The sequence below is a fragment of the Pristis pectinata genome, chromosome 4 (genome assembly GCF_009764475.1).
Source record: "Pristis pectinata isolate sPriPec2 chromosome 4, sPriPec2.1.pri, whole genome shotgun sequence".
Taxonomy (NCBI): Eukaryota; Metazoa; Chordata; class Chondrichthyes; order Rhinopristiformes; family Pristidae; genus Pristis; species Pristis pectinata.
In genome coordinates, this window is record NC_067408.1 from 76,163,834 (window position 1) to 76,182,348 (window position 18,515).

The 18,515-nt window shown below is 39.0% G+C and overlaps 1 protein-coding gene across 2 annotated transcripts; it reads left to right on the top strand.

Annotated features, from left to right (window-relative positions):
• Positions 1-1,158: 1,158 nt before the first annotated feature.
• Positions 1,159-17,226, top strand: sod1 (superoxide dismutase 1, soluble). 2 transcript variants are annotated; one of them, XM_052013680.1, is made up of 6 exons: positions 1,205-1,313; positions 5,270-5,320; positions 10,061-10,154; positions 13,861-13,930; positions 15,753-15,870; positions 16,778-17,226. In XM_052013680.1, the coding sequence occupies exons 1-6, from the start codon at positions 1,248-1,250 to the stop codon at positions 16,886-16,888; spliced, it is 510 nt and encodes a 169-aa protein (XP_051869640.1). In that variant the 5' UTR covers positions 1,205-1,247; the 3' UTR covers positions 16,889-17,226. The 2 variants fall into 2 exon arrangements, with proteins under 2 accessions (XP_051869641.1, XP_051869640.1); XM_052013681.1 differs by lacking the exon at positions 5,270-5,320 and having other exon boundaries at positions 1,159-1,313.
• The last annotated feature ends 1,289 nt before the right edge of the window (positions 17,227-18,515 follow it).

Genomic DNA, 18,515 nt, shown 5'->3' on the forward strand with positions numbered 1-18,515 from the left:
GCCAAGACCTTTTTCTCTAGAGATAATATTAAGTTCCACCCTATAGTCCTTTGATTATCTATAATTACTGAAATGTTTTCAATGTCTTACAATAATTATTTAGAATCCCTGCTATTCTGCCAATTCCAAATATTAATTCACCAGTCTTGTCATAAAGGAACAATATTTACCTTGCGATACCTACAGAAGCTTACTGTGTTTTTATATAATTTACTAGTTGTTCTCATATGTTAACTTCTCCCTCTTTATATTTTTTCAGTCATCCTTTATTCACTGCTAAGAATTACCCAATCCTGAGGCCTACCACTAATCTTCACAACAATGTATACTTTTTCTTTCAATTTAATCCCATCTTTATCTTCCTTGGTTAATTATTGTTGAGGTATAGAGTCGTACAGCATGGAAACAATCCATTTGTCCCACCACGTCCATGACGACCAGTGGGTACCCAACCATACGAATCCCATCTTTCAGTACTTGGCCCTGAGCCTTCTTTGCCTTGGCGATTCAAGTGCAAGCTGAGAAACCTCATAAATGGTGTCAGCGACTCTGCTTCCATCACACTCTCGAGCAGTATGTTCCAGGTACTCATCACACTGTGGCTGGAAAAGGTTCCCCTCACATCCCCTCTAAATCTCTTACCCTTACCCTACATCCATGTCCTCTAGTTTATCTACCTCCGATGCTACCCGGAATACCACCGTTTCTGTTTAAAAAGAGCCTTTCTTTCTCATTGTAATATGAAATACCTCCTCAGACGTCTACCACTGCTGAAAAAATGGCCCGGACGAGGTCGTCAACCAGGGCAGCATGATATTGGCCCGGTCTAGTTTGATACAACCCGATCAGAACCCGGAGGTTCATACTGTCGGGTCCCGCTGGGCTCGGGTGGTCAGAGTGCAGTTTCTGTTTAAGTGTATTGCGCAAAGAAAGTCGCAGGACCAGCGGACAATTAATTTCTCCAGCTAATAAATCAGCTGTAAATACTTAGCAGACCGTTGAAGATCTAAAGAAGCAAGAGCAACCAATCTCCACCGCTCTTTACCCCCTGCACTGGCTCCAGTTACAGGAGTCACAACAAAGTATCAACTCCCCACTCGCCAGCGACTGCTCAGTGCGCAGGCGCGGTTGTGCCCCTCGCCTGACGACGGCGGTTCCGGTACTGACGCGTGTTTGACGCATGCGTATATTTGCTTTCTGGGGAGGCGAGCAGTCGGTGTGGTGCGGGCTCGGTTGGGGTGGTTACGATGAAAGCTATCTGCGTGCTGAAGGGCAGCGGTGAAGTCACCGGCACCGTTAACTTTAGGCAAGCCGTAAGTAACGGGAATCGAGCGGCGTGGGGCCGGGGAACCCCGCGTGTCCTTTAAGGTGGCCGCTGCGGGAGGTGGTGACCGGCGGCTGTGGTTCGGTGGGCAGGGTCCGGGTTCGCTCGCCGGCCTGGCAGCAAGTAGAGTTGGTGCCGGAGGCGGCTCTCCGATCCGGTGCTGGTCCCGAGGGCGCCTGCTCTTCCGTTGTCTGCAGCCGCGGCGCAGGGCGCACCCCTTGCGCTTCAACTTTGGCCTGGCTGAGCTGCGCCAGTGGAGCTGCGCCACTCAGAAACAATCGTCTTGCATCTAGTGTCCTCTAGGTTTTTTTTGTTGTGTCGGACTTGTTAAGAGCCATGTTACGAACAGCAGTTTTTGACAAAAGCAGGTGACGGGCAGGTCGAACAAAAGAGACCGCGGGATCAAGGGGAGGGTGACTAGTTGAATCCGGAATTTGGCTCAGTGGCATGCAGCAAAGGGCAATGGTCGATGTGTAAACAGAACATGTTGGAAATACCCATCAGATCAAGCAGTAATGGTAGTCGACGCAAAAGTACAATGCTTCCTTGCAGCAGCATAACAGGCAGTATCCACAAGAAAAACAAACCTAAATTAAATATAAATTTTTACAAGAAAGAATACAATTAGAACAAAAAAGTCAATTTTAGTGTAAAGTGCTCTACTCCAGAGATTAGAGTAGTGCAGGTTGGTTCAAGAACCGAATGGTTGTAGCTGTTCTTGAACCTGATGGTGCCTGGACTTCAAGCTTCTGTACTTCCTGCCCAATGGTAGCTGCAAAAAGGTGGCATGACCTGGATGGGGATCTTTAGATGTTGATATTCTTGAGGCAGTGCCTCCTGTAGATACTATCCATGGTGGGGAGGAATCTGCCTGTGATGTATTGAGCAGAGTCCATTACACTCTGCAGCTTGTATTCCTGCACATTTGAATTCCTGTACCAGACCATGATGCACCCAGTCAGGATGCTTTCAATAGTATGTCTGTAGAAGTTTGTGTGCTCTGTGACAAGCTTATCTCTTAAGAAAAGGAAAGATGCTGGTGTGTTTTCTTGTGATTGCATCTATGTGCAGGGCCCAGGACAAGTCATCTGATATGGTAGACAGGTGTATTTGTGGCTTGAAGTGTTTTTTGGTGGAGTTTCATCAGGCTTGTATGTGGTTCCATTTTTGTGTTTGTACTGTCTATTAATGACCTAAAAGTAGGTGATGTAAAGTTTATAGATGATACAAAATTTGGCTGTGTGATTTATAGTGAGGAGAAAAGCTTTAAAATGCAGGATCAGATGAATAGTCTAGTCAACTGTACATGAATGTAACAATCACAGAGGAGTGAGATAATGCACTTGGGTGGTGTGGTGAAGCAATATAGACTTAAATTCTGCCATGATGAATGGTGGAGCAGGTGTGAAAGATTGGTCTACTCCTGCGCTGAACTCTTGAGTCCCAGTAAATGGGAGAACATTGAACAGTGTGGAGGAGCAAAGACCTTGAAGTTCATGATCCTTGAAGATGGGACTGATCAGTTAGTTGGAATGCCATGGTTTTTTTGGTTGACGTAGTGAATATAAAGGCAGAGGGTTGATGGTAATATCAATTAAGTCACATCATGTGCTGTGTACTAGTTTGTCACAACATTGCAATGCAGTCATATCTTTTCTGTTAAGGGTGCAGAGGAAATTTAAGTGGATGTTGCCCAGACTGGAAAACTGTAGTTGTGAGGAAAAAATTGGAACTGAGACTTCCAGGGGCCTCAATGGGTCTTTAATATTTATTCCATTTATCTTGGGAGGGGTCAAAAACCATGGGGTATAGCTTGAAAATCAATGGCAGAAGGATTAGATGAGAGGGGATGAATAAAATTTTAAACCAGAAGGGTTCTGGAAAATTGCTTGAAGGGTAGAATAGACAGAAATCCATATTGTGTTTGAATAGTACATGGGTGTGTTTTTTTGAACAACTATGACATAGAAGGGCTACTGATCAAGTGCTGGAAGGGGGGATTAGGTAGGGGAACTCCTTATCAACTGGCATAGACACAATGGGCCAAATAGAACCCTCTGTTGTAAGTCTTCTATGGTTCTCTGAATAAAGTCACAATTTAATTTTGACCTTGACCCACCAGATGTTTTGACCTATTTCTGCTTAGTCATGTTGTGCAAGTCATATGAGAGTTGTATCTCTGTACAGAAAGGAACATAATTGGCAGCCTTTTGTTTAAAATTTGTGTGAAGGAGTGTGAACAGGTTAAGCTTGATTGGCATGGCATTAGAAACCAAGTTAGAGTATATCAGATTTTTATTTAAGAATGGAAGCAATGATTATTTTGAAATCACTTGCTTTCGGACTGTTCTTTTGGACATGTGCCAATTTGATAGTCGAGTTGCCAACATTTAAATATTTTGTGGCTTGCTCAATAACAAACTAGAAAGTCTTTTTTTTCTTTGCAAATTGACTGAAATATTAAGCATGTACAAGCTCATATTATTTAAGTAAAACTTTGTATTTACAGCAGAGACATCTAAGAAATTAAAGATCAAAGAAGATGTCAGCTTTGGTCTTGGTTTTGTGTTCAAGCCTCTCCAGAAAAAAAAAGCATCAGAACTGAATAGTAATAATCTAGATTGCTCTTGTTTGGGTAGGATATTGGAGGCTCTGTTTCTCTACCCCATTACGTGGTTATGGTGATGGCATTATGCGTAAGCTTAAGAGTTTATTCTTGTGTTGTGGCCAATGTTCATTTCTCAACCAAAACCTATTTTACTGTTTAAGAGCTTGCTATCCAGAAATTGGCTGCTGTGCTTACTAATTTACAGTCATGACAAGACTTAAGGTACTTGTAAAACTTCAGTGGGTGTTCAAGTTGGGAAGAGTTCTATAACTGGAACTTTCAAATGTTTGAGTTTTGATTTGTTGAGTGAGATTTGAGATCCAGTCTTCTGGAGAAAATTAGACCTAAAGCCTGTTTTGGTGCACTTCCTGGCATTTTGGTATCTGCTTTTTTTTTGGGGGGGGGGTGCAGTGGTATCAATGCAACAGTCTTTAAAGCTTTCCACTTTAATGGGACTATTCATCTTGTAAAACTAATTCTGTGCAAGTTTTGTTTCAGTACACCAGTGCTTTATAAAACATTACAAATTAGGAAAATGAGAATTCCAAAATGGCAAGCATGTTAGTTGTGGGCAGATTTTGTATGCATTAGCTATTTGGTTGCCTTAGCATTACTGTGGAATCTCTGAAAAGTCTACTTGGTAGGCTAGTGTGAAAGCCATTCAATAGAATTGCAGCTTCTGCAATTGCTGTTCTTGAATCCATCAGGCATAATTTGTGTTTGTGGTCCACACTGCTATTTAATATCTAATGGCTGAGCCTGCATCACTGCTAAAAAGCTAGTTAAGCATGACAACATTCACATTGCTTCAATATCAATTGCCCACAATCAGTCTTGAGGAAAATACAGATTGAAATGTAAGGTTGGTATGCTTGAGAGTTCTAGCAGTTTATTATAAACATTCAGGAAGTTTTATTAAGAAGAAAATTTCAGCTTTATTTGTCTCTTACTAAAAGCAGGTGTGTTCTGGCCTGCAATTCTGCATTGTGACCAGAGATTTCCAAAAGCTGCTATTGCCATCTTCCAAATGGCTTCATGTAATTGGTCAATACTGACTATCTCTAATCTTGATTTTTGAGAGGAAGGAGAGTTGAATGTTATTCACATTGGCATGAATGAATCAGAATTGTAAAAGGTGGGTGTTTGTATACATTTTAATAAGCTCTTCTGACAGTAATGCTTGACTCTTCACTTTCTAGTTTTTTCATACATGGCAATTACAAATTTCTTAAACTGACTTGTTTGAAATATATTTTAATGCTTTGTTACTCCACTTTAGAGTTGTCAAATCATGGCTTATTATCTAAACTGTAAATATAACCTTTTAAAATTGACAGGTCAGGAAGGAACGAAACTGGAGAGTCTGTCCTTGTAAACGTCAGTTAGTGGTAAGACCAGATGTTAGTAGTGACATTAATTAGATAAAGCTTTAGAATTGGAAGTATAAGTAAGGATACTAAGAAAGATACAAGATTGCAAAAAAAAAAGCAGTTAAAATTGTGAACTAAATATCTTGTCCCCACCATCCCTAATTGTTTCATATGTTAAGAATAAATGGGCTTAATGTGATACATAATTGGAACTTGAACAATTCAGTGTATTTTAAAATTGTATATTAAATCTGTTTTAAGTTTCCGGGAAAACAGATGAACTAGCTCGGGGTGACCTTTTTGGGGTCTTGATGTATTAAAATTTGTAAACTGGTTTTGTAATGCTTGCTTTTGCGTACACTCAGCACCAGCAAATATTATCTAGAATAGTGTTAATATGTGTAGTCATATGTCCAACTCTATGCACAAATGGTGTCACATCTGTCACTGGACAATGCATGGAGTTCCAAGGTAGAGCTGAATCGTACAGGGGTTCTCCAGCACAACAGTGGGGTGTTGTCTACTTCAGATCAGACGTGGTGCAGAATCTAAGATGTTTAGGAATTCTAAACATCTAGACTTAAAGACAAGAGGGTGCTATTGAGTAAGATGGTACATGTTGGAGTAATGATGTGCCAGTGACAAAGGAAATGAATGCTTAAGTGGATAAGTAGGCAACAATTTTCCCTTTGAATTGGTGTTGTGCTCAGTGAAGCTGGATTCATCCTAGCAAGTGGGAGTATTTTAGCTCTGACTTGTGGATAGAAATTTGAGATGCCAGAAGGCAAGCTGCAGGATACACAGCCTCTGACCTGCTCTTGTGTAGTTGCAGTACTTGTGTGACTAGTCCAGTTGACTGTAGTCACTAGTGAACCTGGGATGTTGATGATGGTGAACCTGGCAATGATATTACCATTTAATGTTAATGGAGTGGTTGAGTTCTGTCTTGTTGGAAATGGTCATTGCCTGTCATTTCTGTGATATGAATGTTACTTGCCAGTTAGCAGCCCATACCTGAATGTTTGGGTTGTACTGCTTCAACTTCTGAAATTTTAATGGAATTCAAAATTGTGCAAACATTCCAACTCCTGCCCAAATGCAAGGAGGTCATTGAAGCAGCTGAAGTTAACCTAGAATACTGCCCTAAGGAACTCTTGTAGTGATATTCTTGAACAGATTGACTTCCAGAAACCATAACCATCCTTATTGCAAAAAATCGATTCCACCCATTGGAGCTATTTTGCTTTGATGCCTGTTGACTTCAATTTAACCAGGGCTCTTTGATTTCCCACTTCATCAAATGCTGCCGAGGATGGTCACTTCCATTTGTGTTTCAGTGCTTTGTCACATGTTTGGACTGAGTCTGAAGTAAGGTCTGGAGCTGAGTGACCCAGTACTCCAGGCATTGGTGGAAAAATTATTGAAAAGTAAATGCCCCTTAACAGCACTGCTTATGATGCTTTCCATCAGTTATCTGATGGTCAAGAGTACAAAGTTAACCAGATTGGATTTCTCTGGCTTCTTGTTAACAGGATGTTACTGGACAACTTCACACATGTTGGATAGATGCATGTGTTGTAACCATATTGGAACAGCTAGATTAGAGGTGGCTGGTTGTGGAGCAGTTCTCCAATATTACAAGTGACATGTTGTCTGGACCCATGATCTCTCTTATCCAGTTCTCTCTACTTATTGAATCGGCAGAGGACTGGCATGCATGATGAGGAAGTTACTCCAGGAACAAAGTAAGAGCTTTGCTTTGAAAGAGTGAGCTGAATTGGATGAAGCTTCCAATCTGTACCTAAACATTATTCTTGATTTGCTCATTGAGCAGTGGAATGAACTAGACTCTTGCTCTGGACATGTACATTTGAATTTTTTTCCAAAGTTGCATGTTAAATTTTTAAAAAAAACCTTGGTCAATAATGACCATAAAACCATTGGGCTGTTGCAAAAACTCATCTACCACTAACCAGACAGTCATACTCAGTAATACCTTGCATACATGCCAGAGTCCATTATAGGCCCTCAGTATGTTCTGTCCCATCTGCTAGGACAGACATACCAAGAGGTTGCAATACAGTGAAATAAAAAGTTGAACAGCTGTGGAAATCTTCAACATTTAACAGTAGACACTGAAGTCACATGGCATTTGATCAAATGTGGTCAAGGATACTTGCCCACCAACTGCTCTGTCCTCAGCTGCTGAATCAGTATTCAGTATTGACAAGTCAGAAGAAAGGCACAGAATCTCTCTCTGGGTGAGACAGCATCAATCATCAACGTTATTCTGGTAGCACCATCGATGAATCACACAGAAGATACTCCGTATATCTACCATCATGCAAAGTGAGGTAGACATTAAACAGATGTGGCAGCTCAGAATTGCCTTTCACAGGGCATCATTGACCATCAGTAGCAGAAATGTACTTCAACTGTCTGCCCAGCAGACTACTTGGAGATGGATCAGAGGGAAGTTTGAGATTATAGAATCAAAGATAAGAATGTCTGTTCAGAATCTCACTTGTGTTAAAGTTATACTTGGTCAGAATTCAAGGAGGTTAATTTCCTTGGCCAAACATTTTCCAAGTTGAGCAGGTAAAATGCATTCATCATTGTACCTGAATTCTCCGAATCTGGAATGTCATTAATGATCCTGGTATTGTTTTTAGTAAATATCTGCTTTCTTGCATTGTAGGTTTGTAAATTGCTTGCTTTTGTTTGATACCCATTTGTTTTTGTAATTCAATGCCCAACATCAAGTTGGGTAGAGTGGAGAACCCAAGTTGTGACTTGGCAACTATTTACCTCATTTTTAAAAATAATAGACCACAAAGGAGCCTAGAATTGGACACAGCCAAAAAACTTGGGTTAGTGTTGCCGGAAAAGCAGGTTATTCAAGTGCTGATTTTTGACCTTAAAATATACCTGGAGTGTAAGTAACTGCAAATGTCTTTGGCTGTCAAATTTTGCAACAGAACTGCTAGAATTTAAATCAGAAAATGTTGCTAATTTTTTAAATTGTCTTTTTTTGAGGCAGGAAGCTGTACAACAAGAACTATCCAAAGGAAGCTCTGCCTCTGACCAGATTCTTTTAATTTCCACAAAAATATCAGATTTTACAGTAGATATATGGAAGTGCACTTTAGGAACCACCAATCTTCATAGACGGATCTGAAAGCAAACCTGAAAAGTATTAAAGGTTGACCAAAAGAACACTTGAGTGGAGTTAAGCAGCATTGCATTCTGCATGTAAACAAACCTGGCTGGGGGCAGGTGGGGATGGATTCTGATATCTGCAAGTTGTGCAGTAATTTACAGAAGGTAAACTTCTGCAGTATCCCAAAGCAAATTACACTAGATTTGTGCTTTAACTCTTTCCAGATATTGCTCAACTTGGGAATTCTGCCATGGTAGGTATGATCTCACCATAGTGCAAAAAGTGTTAAGTTTATGTAGCAGAAATCTGATGCAATAGCATGAATGATTATCCACCTAAACTTGACACAGCAGTCAGATAAAACAACTTTTAAACCACCTTATTTATAACTAAAGAGCAGTTTAAATTGCTTTTAATTTTGCAAATGGCCTTTATCTAATCAGAAAATGACCACTACCTAGTAGCAATTAGTATATTCCTTAATCTTTGCAGAATTGCCTAAGTTTTTAAGTCCGTCAATTCCACATGCAACATGGAAACCAGTTCTTGTGAATGAGTACAGAACATGCTCATTCTGTACACCATGAGCAGTTTCCAGCTGAGTCAAACACTATGGGCAGTTTCAAGCCCATAGTGTTTGACTGGGCTGGAAACTGCTCATTGTGTGCAGGAAAGTTTTCTCAAACAATATGCAGATGGTCCTTCTAGAGGGTCGACACTTGACCTCTTATTGGGACAGGAGGCTGGGAAGTGACTGAGGTCAGTGGGGGAGCACTTAAGAGCAGTGACCATAATTCTATCAGTGTTAAAATAGCTATGGAAAAAGATTGGACTGGTCCACAAATTAAACTCCAAGATTAGGGCTCTAACATTTGGTTGGTGATCTTTGACCAGTACAGTAAAGCTCTAGATTTTCAAATTAAAAATGAAATCCAGCTGTTTCAGAAAGATAATTGAAATGGTGGCTTCATTTTCCAACCCTCCCCAAATTTGTATCTTAATGCCACAACCTCTTCAAAATGGTGCTGGTTAGAGCAGGAAAATGTAAATTATGTTGGCCCACCTATTCTGACATTCAGTAAGATTATAACAGATCTGATCTTGGCCTTGTCTCTACTTTTTTTGTTACTGTTCACCATTCTCCTACTAATGCAAAATTTGTTTAACCCTACTTTAAATATATTCAGAAATTTCAGTATACATGTCTGGGGTAAACAATTCCAAAGTTCATCTGTCCTTTTCAAAGAGTCCTTGTCAGTTTTAAACGGGTGGCACCTGTGCATTGATTTTCCAAGTTGCTGTGGAAATTTCTTGAGTCTTATCAAAGTGTTTAGTTTTAATGTTGAGTGATAATGAAGCCTCTACTCAGATACCCTGTTCACCACCTAATTATTTATAGCAATAGAAACAAGGCTTCCATACTCTGAAACAGTTGTCACAAGTTAAAATGTACTGTATTAATCAAAAAAAATCTTGTAGTTGGTTTTGCCTATTAAATCCCCAGTTCTGTTTGGGGACTGTTTGCATTCTAATTGCTACTACTGCAGGTTAATAAATTATAGAATAAGCAAATATGCTTGCTTTTTTTTTGCTTCCAGGAAGATGGATCTGTAACTGTGGAAGGAAGCATCACTGGGTTGTCCCCTGGAAAACATGGATTCCACGTTCATGCTTATGGGGATAATACAAATGGTATGGACTGAGATTTTTCAAAGGATTGAATAATGCCAATTTTTTTTAATTTGACAGAGCTTCACTCAGAATTGGGTGGGGATTGGAAAGCTTTGTAGGCTGTTGCAGAAGCACTGAAATCTGTAACTAAGTCCAAGTCATTGGGTAAACTGACTGCTGTGGCTTGAGTAAAGATGGATTGGATTCTGATGTAAAGTATTTTCTAAAACTGGAGGATATTGCTTTTTGTTTTGAAATGAGCAGAACAAAAGGGAAAAGCAAGAAAAGTGTGGTTTGGGACATGGGTATAGATTACATATTAATTAGTGATTTTGGCATAAAATTAGACTTTGTAGTTGGCCAGCTAAAGGGGTAGAAGGTAAATTGGCTTAAGTAGAAGCATAAAACTGGAATTGAAGAAATCCCTTCCACTGTGATTCTGACATCCTATCCCATGAGAAGCACTCTACTGTGTAGCTTCAGAACTTGGTCTGTGATTGCCAAGACCATCATGAATTTTAAAAGGCTTGAGTTTAAAACAATGACAATGTTTATGAATAAATAACATCAGTCAAAAAAGGGCAAACAGATGAATTGACATTTAGAACTGAATGTGTATTGGAACTGAGCCACAACTGACTCCATCTTCTGCTTTGAATACTACAGGTTCCACTCCAGATTCTTGGTAAGCTAGGTTCACAACTGAATTGTATTACAGTGCAGAAGAGTTGTTGCATTAACTTGGGTGCTGCCTTTTAGATGAGACACAGGACTTAAGGTTCACTTTGCTTAGATGAATGCAAGAAATTGCATGGGACTATTTTGAAAAGCAAGGAAAATTATCCCCCATCACCAGGCCAATATTGATCCTGCCAACCAAGTTGTGAATAAATTCACTGCACTGTTGGCTACAGCAGATTGTTATATCAAGTGTATTGGCACATCTCTGAATCTACCTGGTAGAGGAAAAGGCAGATGAATTGGAGTTCCCTTCTGACTAAAAGGATGTGCTCTTCTGCCATGCACATGTTCAGCAGTCTGCATGTTCTTTGCCTCTTCAGGATTGTTTTAATTTCATGTTTTAGTGAAGACTATAACACAATGAAAATCCTAGATTGTGACTTGTTGTGTTAAGGTAGTTATGTAATATTTTGGGAAGAAATTTGGAACTGACAGTTAAGTGTGAAAGGATCTGGTTCTGATACCCAAATGTGTTAGGGTGGAATTGACTACCTGGACAAGATGAAATGAACAGCAACTAGTGGTCTGTAAGAATTGAAAGTTTAAGTACAAAATTCTAACTTGAGAATGGAGGATAATTGACAAGGAACTTGTCATCTTTGCTTTCCAGAGCCACTCAACCCTGGAGAATGTTAATATTTGTTCTTTCCTGCTTTCCCACATAACCCTTGAGCCTGTGAATCTATCTTGCATGTGCATCCCACAAGCCTTGGATGAAGACCATTCAACATCTTTTTATTGTCTTTAATAAGAACACTTTATTTTGTGGACTTTAATGGTCAAATGCTAGAGTCTTAAAAGACCTCTACCTTTTTGGTTCCAAAAGTCAGCAGCTCATGCCAGTTAAACTATGATGTACCATTATCTTCCTTGCACAGATAATTCCAATGTGTTTCTCCTTCCCTGTAGACTTCAAGTTTTATAAACAATTGCTCATGTTCCCTGGTTTGTGCCAACTAAACAGTAAACAGCTTTGGTTTGGCTTGAATTTGTTAGCAATCTTAATTTGCTTTTAAAAGCAGAATTGATGGCACCAATGGTCATTGCATGGAAAAACACTTGGAGGCATGTATCTGAATTCTGTAGAATCTCTTTGGATAATTCAAAAATCAAGTTCCTTATAACCAAGAAGCCAGAACACCTTTAGAGTTGCAGATCTTTGGCCTGAAATGTTAACTATGTACCTCCTTTCCACAGATACTGCATGAGATGTGTTTCCAGCATTTTCCTTTCATATTTCCAGCATCTGCTTGCTTTTTCCATATCTATTCATCCATGGTTTACACTACTTTGCAATGGTTGCCTTAACTGCTTAGCAAAGCTTTCCATCATTCCTTGTGATGACAAACTTAGCTCTGTTTTAAGTGCTGGCAAGAACTGTACCTATTTTCAGTTTTTATTGCAGTGATGTCCCTTGTCTCTCCCTATACATCATTACTGAATGTTTTGTGACACTTGACAAGGAAAGTTCACAAAACTTGTTTTGGAGATTTGTGCCCAAGAATGGACTATAGAGTGCAGTTAGCATAGGGTTCTGCATTTCTGTAAATGGTGAGGTGGATGAGTAATAGTTGAACGGTTGCAATTTAATGCTTGGTATGGTTCAGACAGAATTTTATATATTTGGAACAGCATGCCATGATTTTCACATCTGTGCAAGAGTCATACTAATCATCTTTCTAGCTGCCTACATATTCTTAGCAATTTGTTTACTATTTCATTTAAATGCCAATTTCTGCTACTGGCATTGCACTCTTCTAGCTTGTTCTAGAATGTTCAAGTGAAGATAAACAACTTTGCAATTGTTCGCAAATCTTGGTATGTTTCTGGCTTAAATGCTATTTCTTTCATCAACTAGCCCTGGCAAGAAGCTTGACTTGCCGGTTGCATTTCTTTGTACCTTATTTCAGGCAGCTTGCCTAACTTAACTACCTATTTTGGTATCCTATCCAGAGAATCATCTCCAATTGATAGAAAAAATTGCAGTGTCTTTTGCAGTTAAGTCTGCCTCATTATTTTGCTGATGCCAGAGGACACAAAGTAAAATTTAGTTTCAAATCTGGTACATCCAAACAGAAATTGGTCTTGTCAGTCAAAAGACCATAACCAGAAGATCTCCTTTACTAGAGTTTAGCATGAACCCAATTATTGGAGAAAACTATCTCCAGCATTGGAGTGCTAGAGATGTGTTGGATGTAGTAGGGCTGGGTATTTTGAAATAGTGTGGAATTGACTTTTTTTTGTAGACATTACAATAGGGTACCATGAAGAAAAAAAATCTCCACATTAGTGTGAAAGGAGAGGAAAGAAAAGCTATTTCTCCAATTGCTTGGGCTATGAGAAATAAAAGACTAAAGCCAAATTCCAGAATGCAATTTTTTCTTAAGGAAAATAGCTGGCCCAAATCCCAATTGTTTTAAACACAACTTAGCATTTTAATGGACCAAAGAATTGGAGATTGAAACAAGTTGTGATGGAGTTTTGATTAACTGTAATAAATCTACTGACAGTGTATATATTTACAATATTGGCATCTAAACCACACACACCTGTGGTGAGAAAAAAATCAACAAGAAGTTTATCCTCAACCTTGGAAATGGGTCCTGGGTGGTGGTGTTCTACCCTTTAGAGGGACTCTGCATTCTTTTTAAGTTAGTCTTTATTTAAAAGTCACAGCTTTCCCAAGCATCAAAACACTAACAGTGAAAGAGAAGTGGAAGCTTCTGGCTCCAGTCCTTTCCTACAGTCCTTGAGCTTGAGTTCAGTAGTTTCCCCTCATCTTTTGCCTTTTTGCTTTCTCAAACACCTGACCTATTACCTCTGTTTGATTCCAAAGTCCAAATGTACACAAGATTTTGCCACTTTTAAATCCACATCCAGCATAACTGGGAAGGTTAGTGTTGAATTAAATGAATTTTTTTTGCCTTGTGCAAATGTCCTAACTTTTGGTTATGGATTTATTATCCTGTATTTGTATACAAAATAGGTTGTATCAGCGCAGGACCACACTATAATCCTTTCAACAAAAATCATGGTGGACCAGATGATGTAGAAAGGTGAGCTTCTTGATTAACTTCGTATGCGACATGCTCTTTTTGGGGGAGGTTATAGATGTATGTATTTTTTTAACTGTTTCGGTTAGCCAAGCAGCATTAAAGTATATAATGAAAACATTTCACATGAACCTATTTATTGCCCTTTTGCTAATGATAACCTGGTTCACTTTAATGACTTCCATAATTTTGGTGTTGCTTTCATGTTATAATATTGCTGATTGCAATACTCTGTTCCATTTGTTCCTCTAACTGAGGAACTAGTGCATCAAAATCTGGATAATACTTGGACATTGACTAAGTGGCAAGTATAAAATGATCAATTCCAATATCCAGCCACCTCCCCATGACATTCAATGGCTTGGAATTGGTTTATTATTGTAACATGTAGCATTGTACAGTGAAAGGCTTGTCTTGCATTACTGTCCATGCAGATCAATTTGTTACACTGTGCATTGAGGATGCATGTAAAACAATAACAATGTGGAATAAAGAGTAACAGCTACAGAGTGCAGGTAGCCTAAGGTGCAAGATCATAAGTAGATTGAGGTCAGGGTCCATCTTATCTTTCAGGCTTTTGTATCTTATCCCTGAGGGGAGAAGAGAATGGGTGTGGTCTTTGATAATGCTGGCTGCTTTACTGAGGTAGTGAGAAGTATAGACAAGTCCTTGGAGGGGAGGCTGGTTTCAGTGAACTGAGCTGTGTCCACAACTCCTGCAGTTATGGGCAGAGCAGTTGCCATACCAAACCGTGGGGCATCTGCTTCTGTGGTGCATCAATTTTGTAATATATAACAATTGGTAAGGGTTGATGGGGACATGCCAAATTTCTTTAGCCTCTTGAGGAAGTGCAGACACTGGTGAGCTTTCTTGGCTGTGGCTCTTCATATGGTGACAAATGTTCAACAGATGTTGGACCTGGGTAACCACAAATACATTCTTCCAAGAGGAAGTAGACTTGCTGTTGTATAGCAAGTGACCCACAAGGCAACTCCCCATTGCCCCCACCCCATCCAAATCAGCAAGGTGAGTTTCAATCTAGAAAGATGAGGGCAGCAAGGAATTGAGAATTTCACCACATGACCACAAAGTTCTGCACTAGTTGAACAATGTTCTGACTTGAAATAGTATCCCTATTATTTAGCATTATTGGATTAAAACCCAAGATGGTGACTACAGCTGTTTAAGAAGGTAGCTCATCACTTTTGTTGGATATAACAATTAAGTCTCACTTCCCAGCAACACTTGCAATGCAAGAGATTTTAAACTGAAAGCAATATGTATAGAGGATTAATTGGATTTTAAGATTACTCAGCAAGGGAGTCTGTTCTTCTTGGATTTAAATATGCAGTTGATTCACATTTGACTATCACTTATCCAGGACATTTGTGTTCTTTTGCCAGATTTCACCTTGTCACATTTTTATGTAATCATGTTTTGAATGCAGTTTTTCAATTGAATTCAAAACTAACTCTGTAATATCAGTGTTCCAGTGCTTGTCCCTATTCCAGCTTGTTTATTGTGCTATAATACTAACTAATTTGTATTAGTTATTTTAATGGCTGATTCCCTAAATGTTTCTAGGGCATCTTTTGGGTTCAGATGTTAAGAATTAAATAAAACCAGACAGTAAACTTTCTCATTCTATCGTAGTGTGAAGTTAACACTCCTGTGAAATGCCTTCTGTTGTATTAAATTGCAAGTTGCTTCCAATATGAAATACTGCTAGATTATTGTGAAATGCCTTTTTTCGAAATGCCTTTTTTCAAAATGCCTTTTGCAAAACAAAGTTCAACAGATGAAATTCTTTTGTAATTCATTATAGACATGTTGGTGATCTTGGCAATGTGGTGGCTAATGACAATGGTGTGGCCAAGTTTGAATTGAAGGATAGAATGCTCAGTCTAACAGGAGACAGGTCCATTATTGGACGTACACTTGTGGTAAGTATTCAACTTGTGGAATAATAGTTGTAATGGGCTGTGATTTAACTATGCAAACTATAACTGCCTTGCTGAGGAACTATCTGAGTTCTACTAAACTGGTTGATAATAGCTGCTCTATCTTGTAAAATTTGCTAATCTGGATTTTGAAAATCTGTTAATACAGATATGTAAATATCTAGTGTATGGTTTATCAAGGGTACCTCAAATGAAATACAGACTGCAGCCATGGTCTGATTTGCTTTTTGCTAACTACTCATAAATTTCCAAACTTACTAAAACATGAAGTGATACTTGGCATCTTTCTGACCCTTTGCATGCACTGCATACAGGTGGCATGAGCAATCAGACTAAAACTTCTCTAAACTTACATTACTAAATTGAGCTTGGAAGTTGCGTAGTCCATAATCTATCCCTTCAAACTGAATTTTTAAAAACAGGAGGAAAGATGTATGGAAATCATCATGTTCCTCCTGACAAATATTGTGTACTGTGAAGCATTTACAATAGGCTTCCTTTTTTTTTGCAGACTACTTTTAATGCTGCTTCAGTGATTTTTTTTTGTGCAAAATGTGAATGTAGGCATCTGTAATACAATGCTGGAACAGGTCCTCTTAACTTTGGGTTAGATTTACATGAGTGAAATAGTGAGGTGAGATATTAAACAGAACATTACCTTGGGTGGACATGAAATATCCTCAACTACCTCAAAATATAAGATCTTGTGTCTTGGCCACTGGTACCCAAAACTGCTTACTAATGTAATACAGATTGCATAAGTTTATTGGCTGTAAAGCACCTTGGGATTTTGAGGAGTTACACAAAGTGCATTTGTTACTGCTTGTTCATCTTGTAAGCTTAGAAATGACCTTTCCATGTTATATTAATGTGACTTTATTTTATGAAGGTTCATGAGCTTGAAGATGACTTGGGCAAAGGAGGAAATGAAGAAAGCAGCCGAACAGGAAATGCTGGAGGACGCTTAGCCTGTGGTGTGATTGGAATTGCCAAAGATTGAAATTTAATATCTCTTGGGTAGGGGTGGTAAATGGTGCATAATTTTTCTTTGGGTCAGCAAGCTAAACCTATTGATAGCTAGTAGTTTAATGGACAGCAATTTTGAACATCAAATTATACTCCACAGCACTGAAGTATACCATTTGATCTAAACCAGTGAGGCTATACTTTAAATTCTTTAAAGATGCATTGGATAAAACCTAACTTCAGGAACTGTAACATTGTTGAATCTTGATTGTTGACCTAGAACACTTTTTTTTTGCTATAAGATTGCAAGATGTACCCCATGCCATGGAAGCACTAAGTAATGCATTGTCAAATAAATCATAGTGTCCTTGGCTTTCAGTGTCTAATGTTATTGGGATGTACAGAGATCTGACCTTGTCTTTTTTTTAAAAAAGATTGTGGATAGTAGTGGTTTCTCATTACACTGCCTATGGAGCTAAAAGTCAAAGAATTTGTGTTTAAATGTGGAGTGGACTTCACTGTGTTTCAATTATTCAATATTCCCACCTGATCATTAATTTTTCCAACCAGCTAGAGATGATTGGCCTTTGGTCTCTAGAGGAATGTGCACAGTGATCAGTACTTGCACATTCAGGCTGCTGAGGAATGGAAGAGCCTTTATCTCCATTACCTGCCATAAACATTGCCACACTCCCCAACCATTGTTTGAGCTTGAACTGGAGAGTATGAACTGTGACTGAGTTCACTTTCTACTCAATTAAAATCTTTCATTATCCAAGTGTGTGTTTCCTCACTCATGTAACCATTGCTACAAAAAACCATTTCTTCTGGCCAATTTAGTTCCTTTAAATTCTCAAGTGCAGTTAAAATTGCTAAACAACCTGTACAGAGTTGGTCAACATAGACACAACAGATGTTTAGGTATTGCAGCCTGAAGCTTTGGAATGTGAATGGTGGCAGGAATGGCTATGCTTTTCATTTAATTGGTGATGAGCTTAGTGATTCTCAAATGAGAAATATTTAAGAGTATCAGTAGCACACTATCTACAGGTGGTTTAGATAATCATCCTGACACTTACTTATCCAGGGCTACTTTGTCCCCTAATGCACTAGTTTTTTTTTATGATATGTGTATGCTGAGGCCACAAGTTCCAGCACTGGAGAGGGGATACTACAGCTCCTCACAAATGGATATGCAAAATTTCACTCCTATGGTAATTAAACTCCTAACACAAAAGCAGACCTTGTTAGTGATCAGCTGATAAAGAGAAACTTATTGTTTTGGGTCAACTGGGAAAATGAGAAGCCATGGAAGAGGTGGAACAAACAGGGAATGTTTGGGTGTCCTGGAAATAATTACTTTAAAACCCAGCATTTGGAAGAAAATGAGGGACACATTGAAACAAGTACAGTCCTGTGTAGTTGGGGGGGGGGGGGGGGGAATGAAGGAAAATGTCAACTTCAATTTGTCACTATTCTGTTAAGGGTTGTAATGTACCTAATAAAGACAAAAAGATGTTGCTTGAGCTTGCAGTGAACATCAGTGGAACGCTGCAGGAAGCAAAAGAAAGGTCAGATTGTGAAAGGAATTCAAGTGCTGGCAGTGGGAAGCTCAGGCTGAATGGAGGTGCACTGCAAATTGGTTAACCTGCTTTTGGTTT

Coding starts and splice junctions, on each gene's coding strand:
- sod1 (XM_052013680.1), top strand. CDS start 1,248: ATGAAAGCTATCTGCGTGCTGAAGGGCAGCGGTGAAGTCACCGGCACC. Junction 10,155..13,860: donor TTATGGGGATAATACAAATG/GTATGGACTGAG, acceptor TATACAAAATAG/GTTGTATCAGCGCAGGACCA. Junction 13,931..15,752: donor GGACCAGATGATGTAGAAAG/GTGAGCTTCTTG, acceptor AATTCATTATAG/ACATGTTGGTGATCTTGGCA.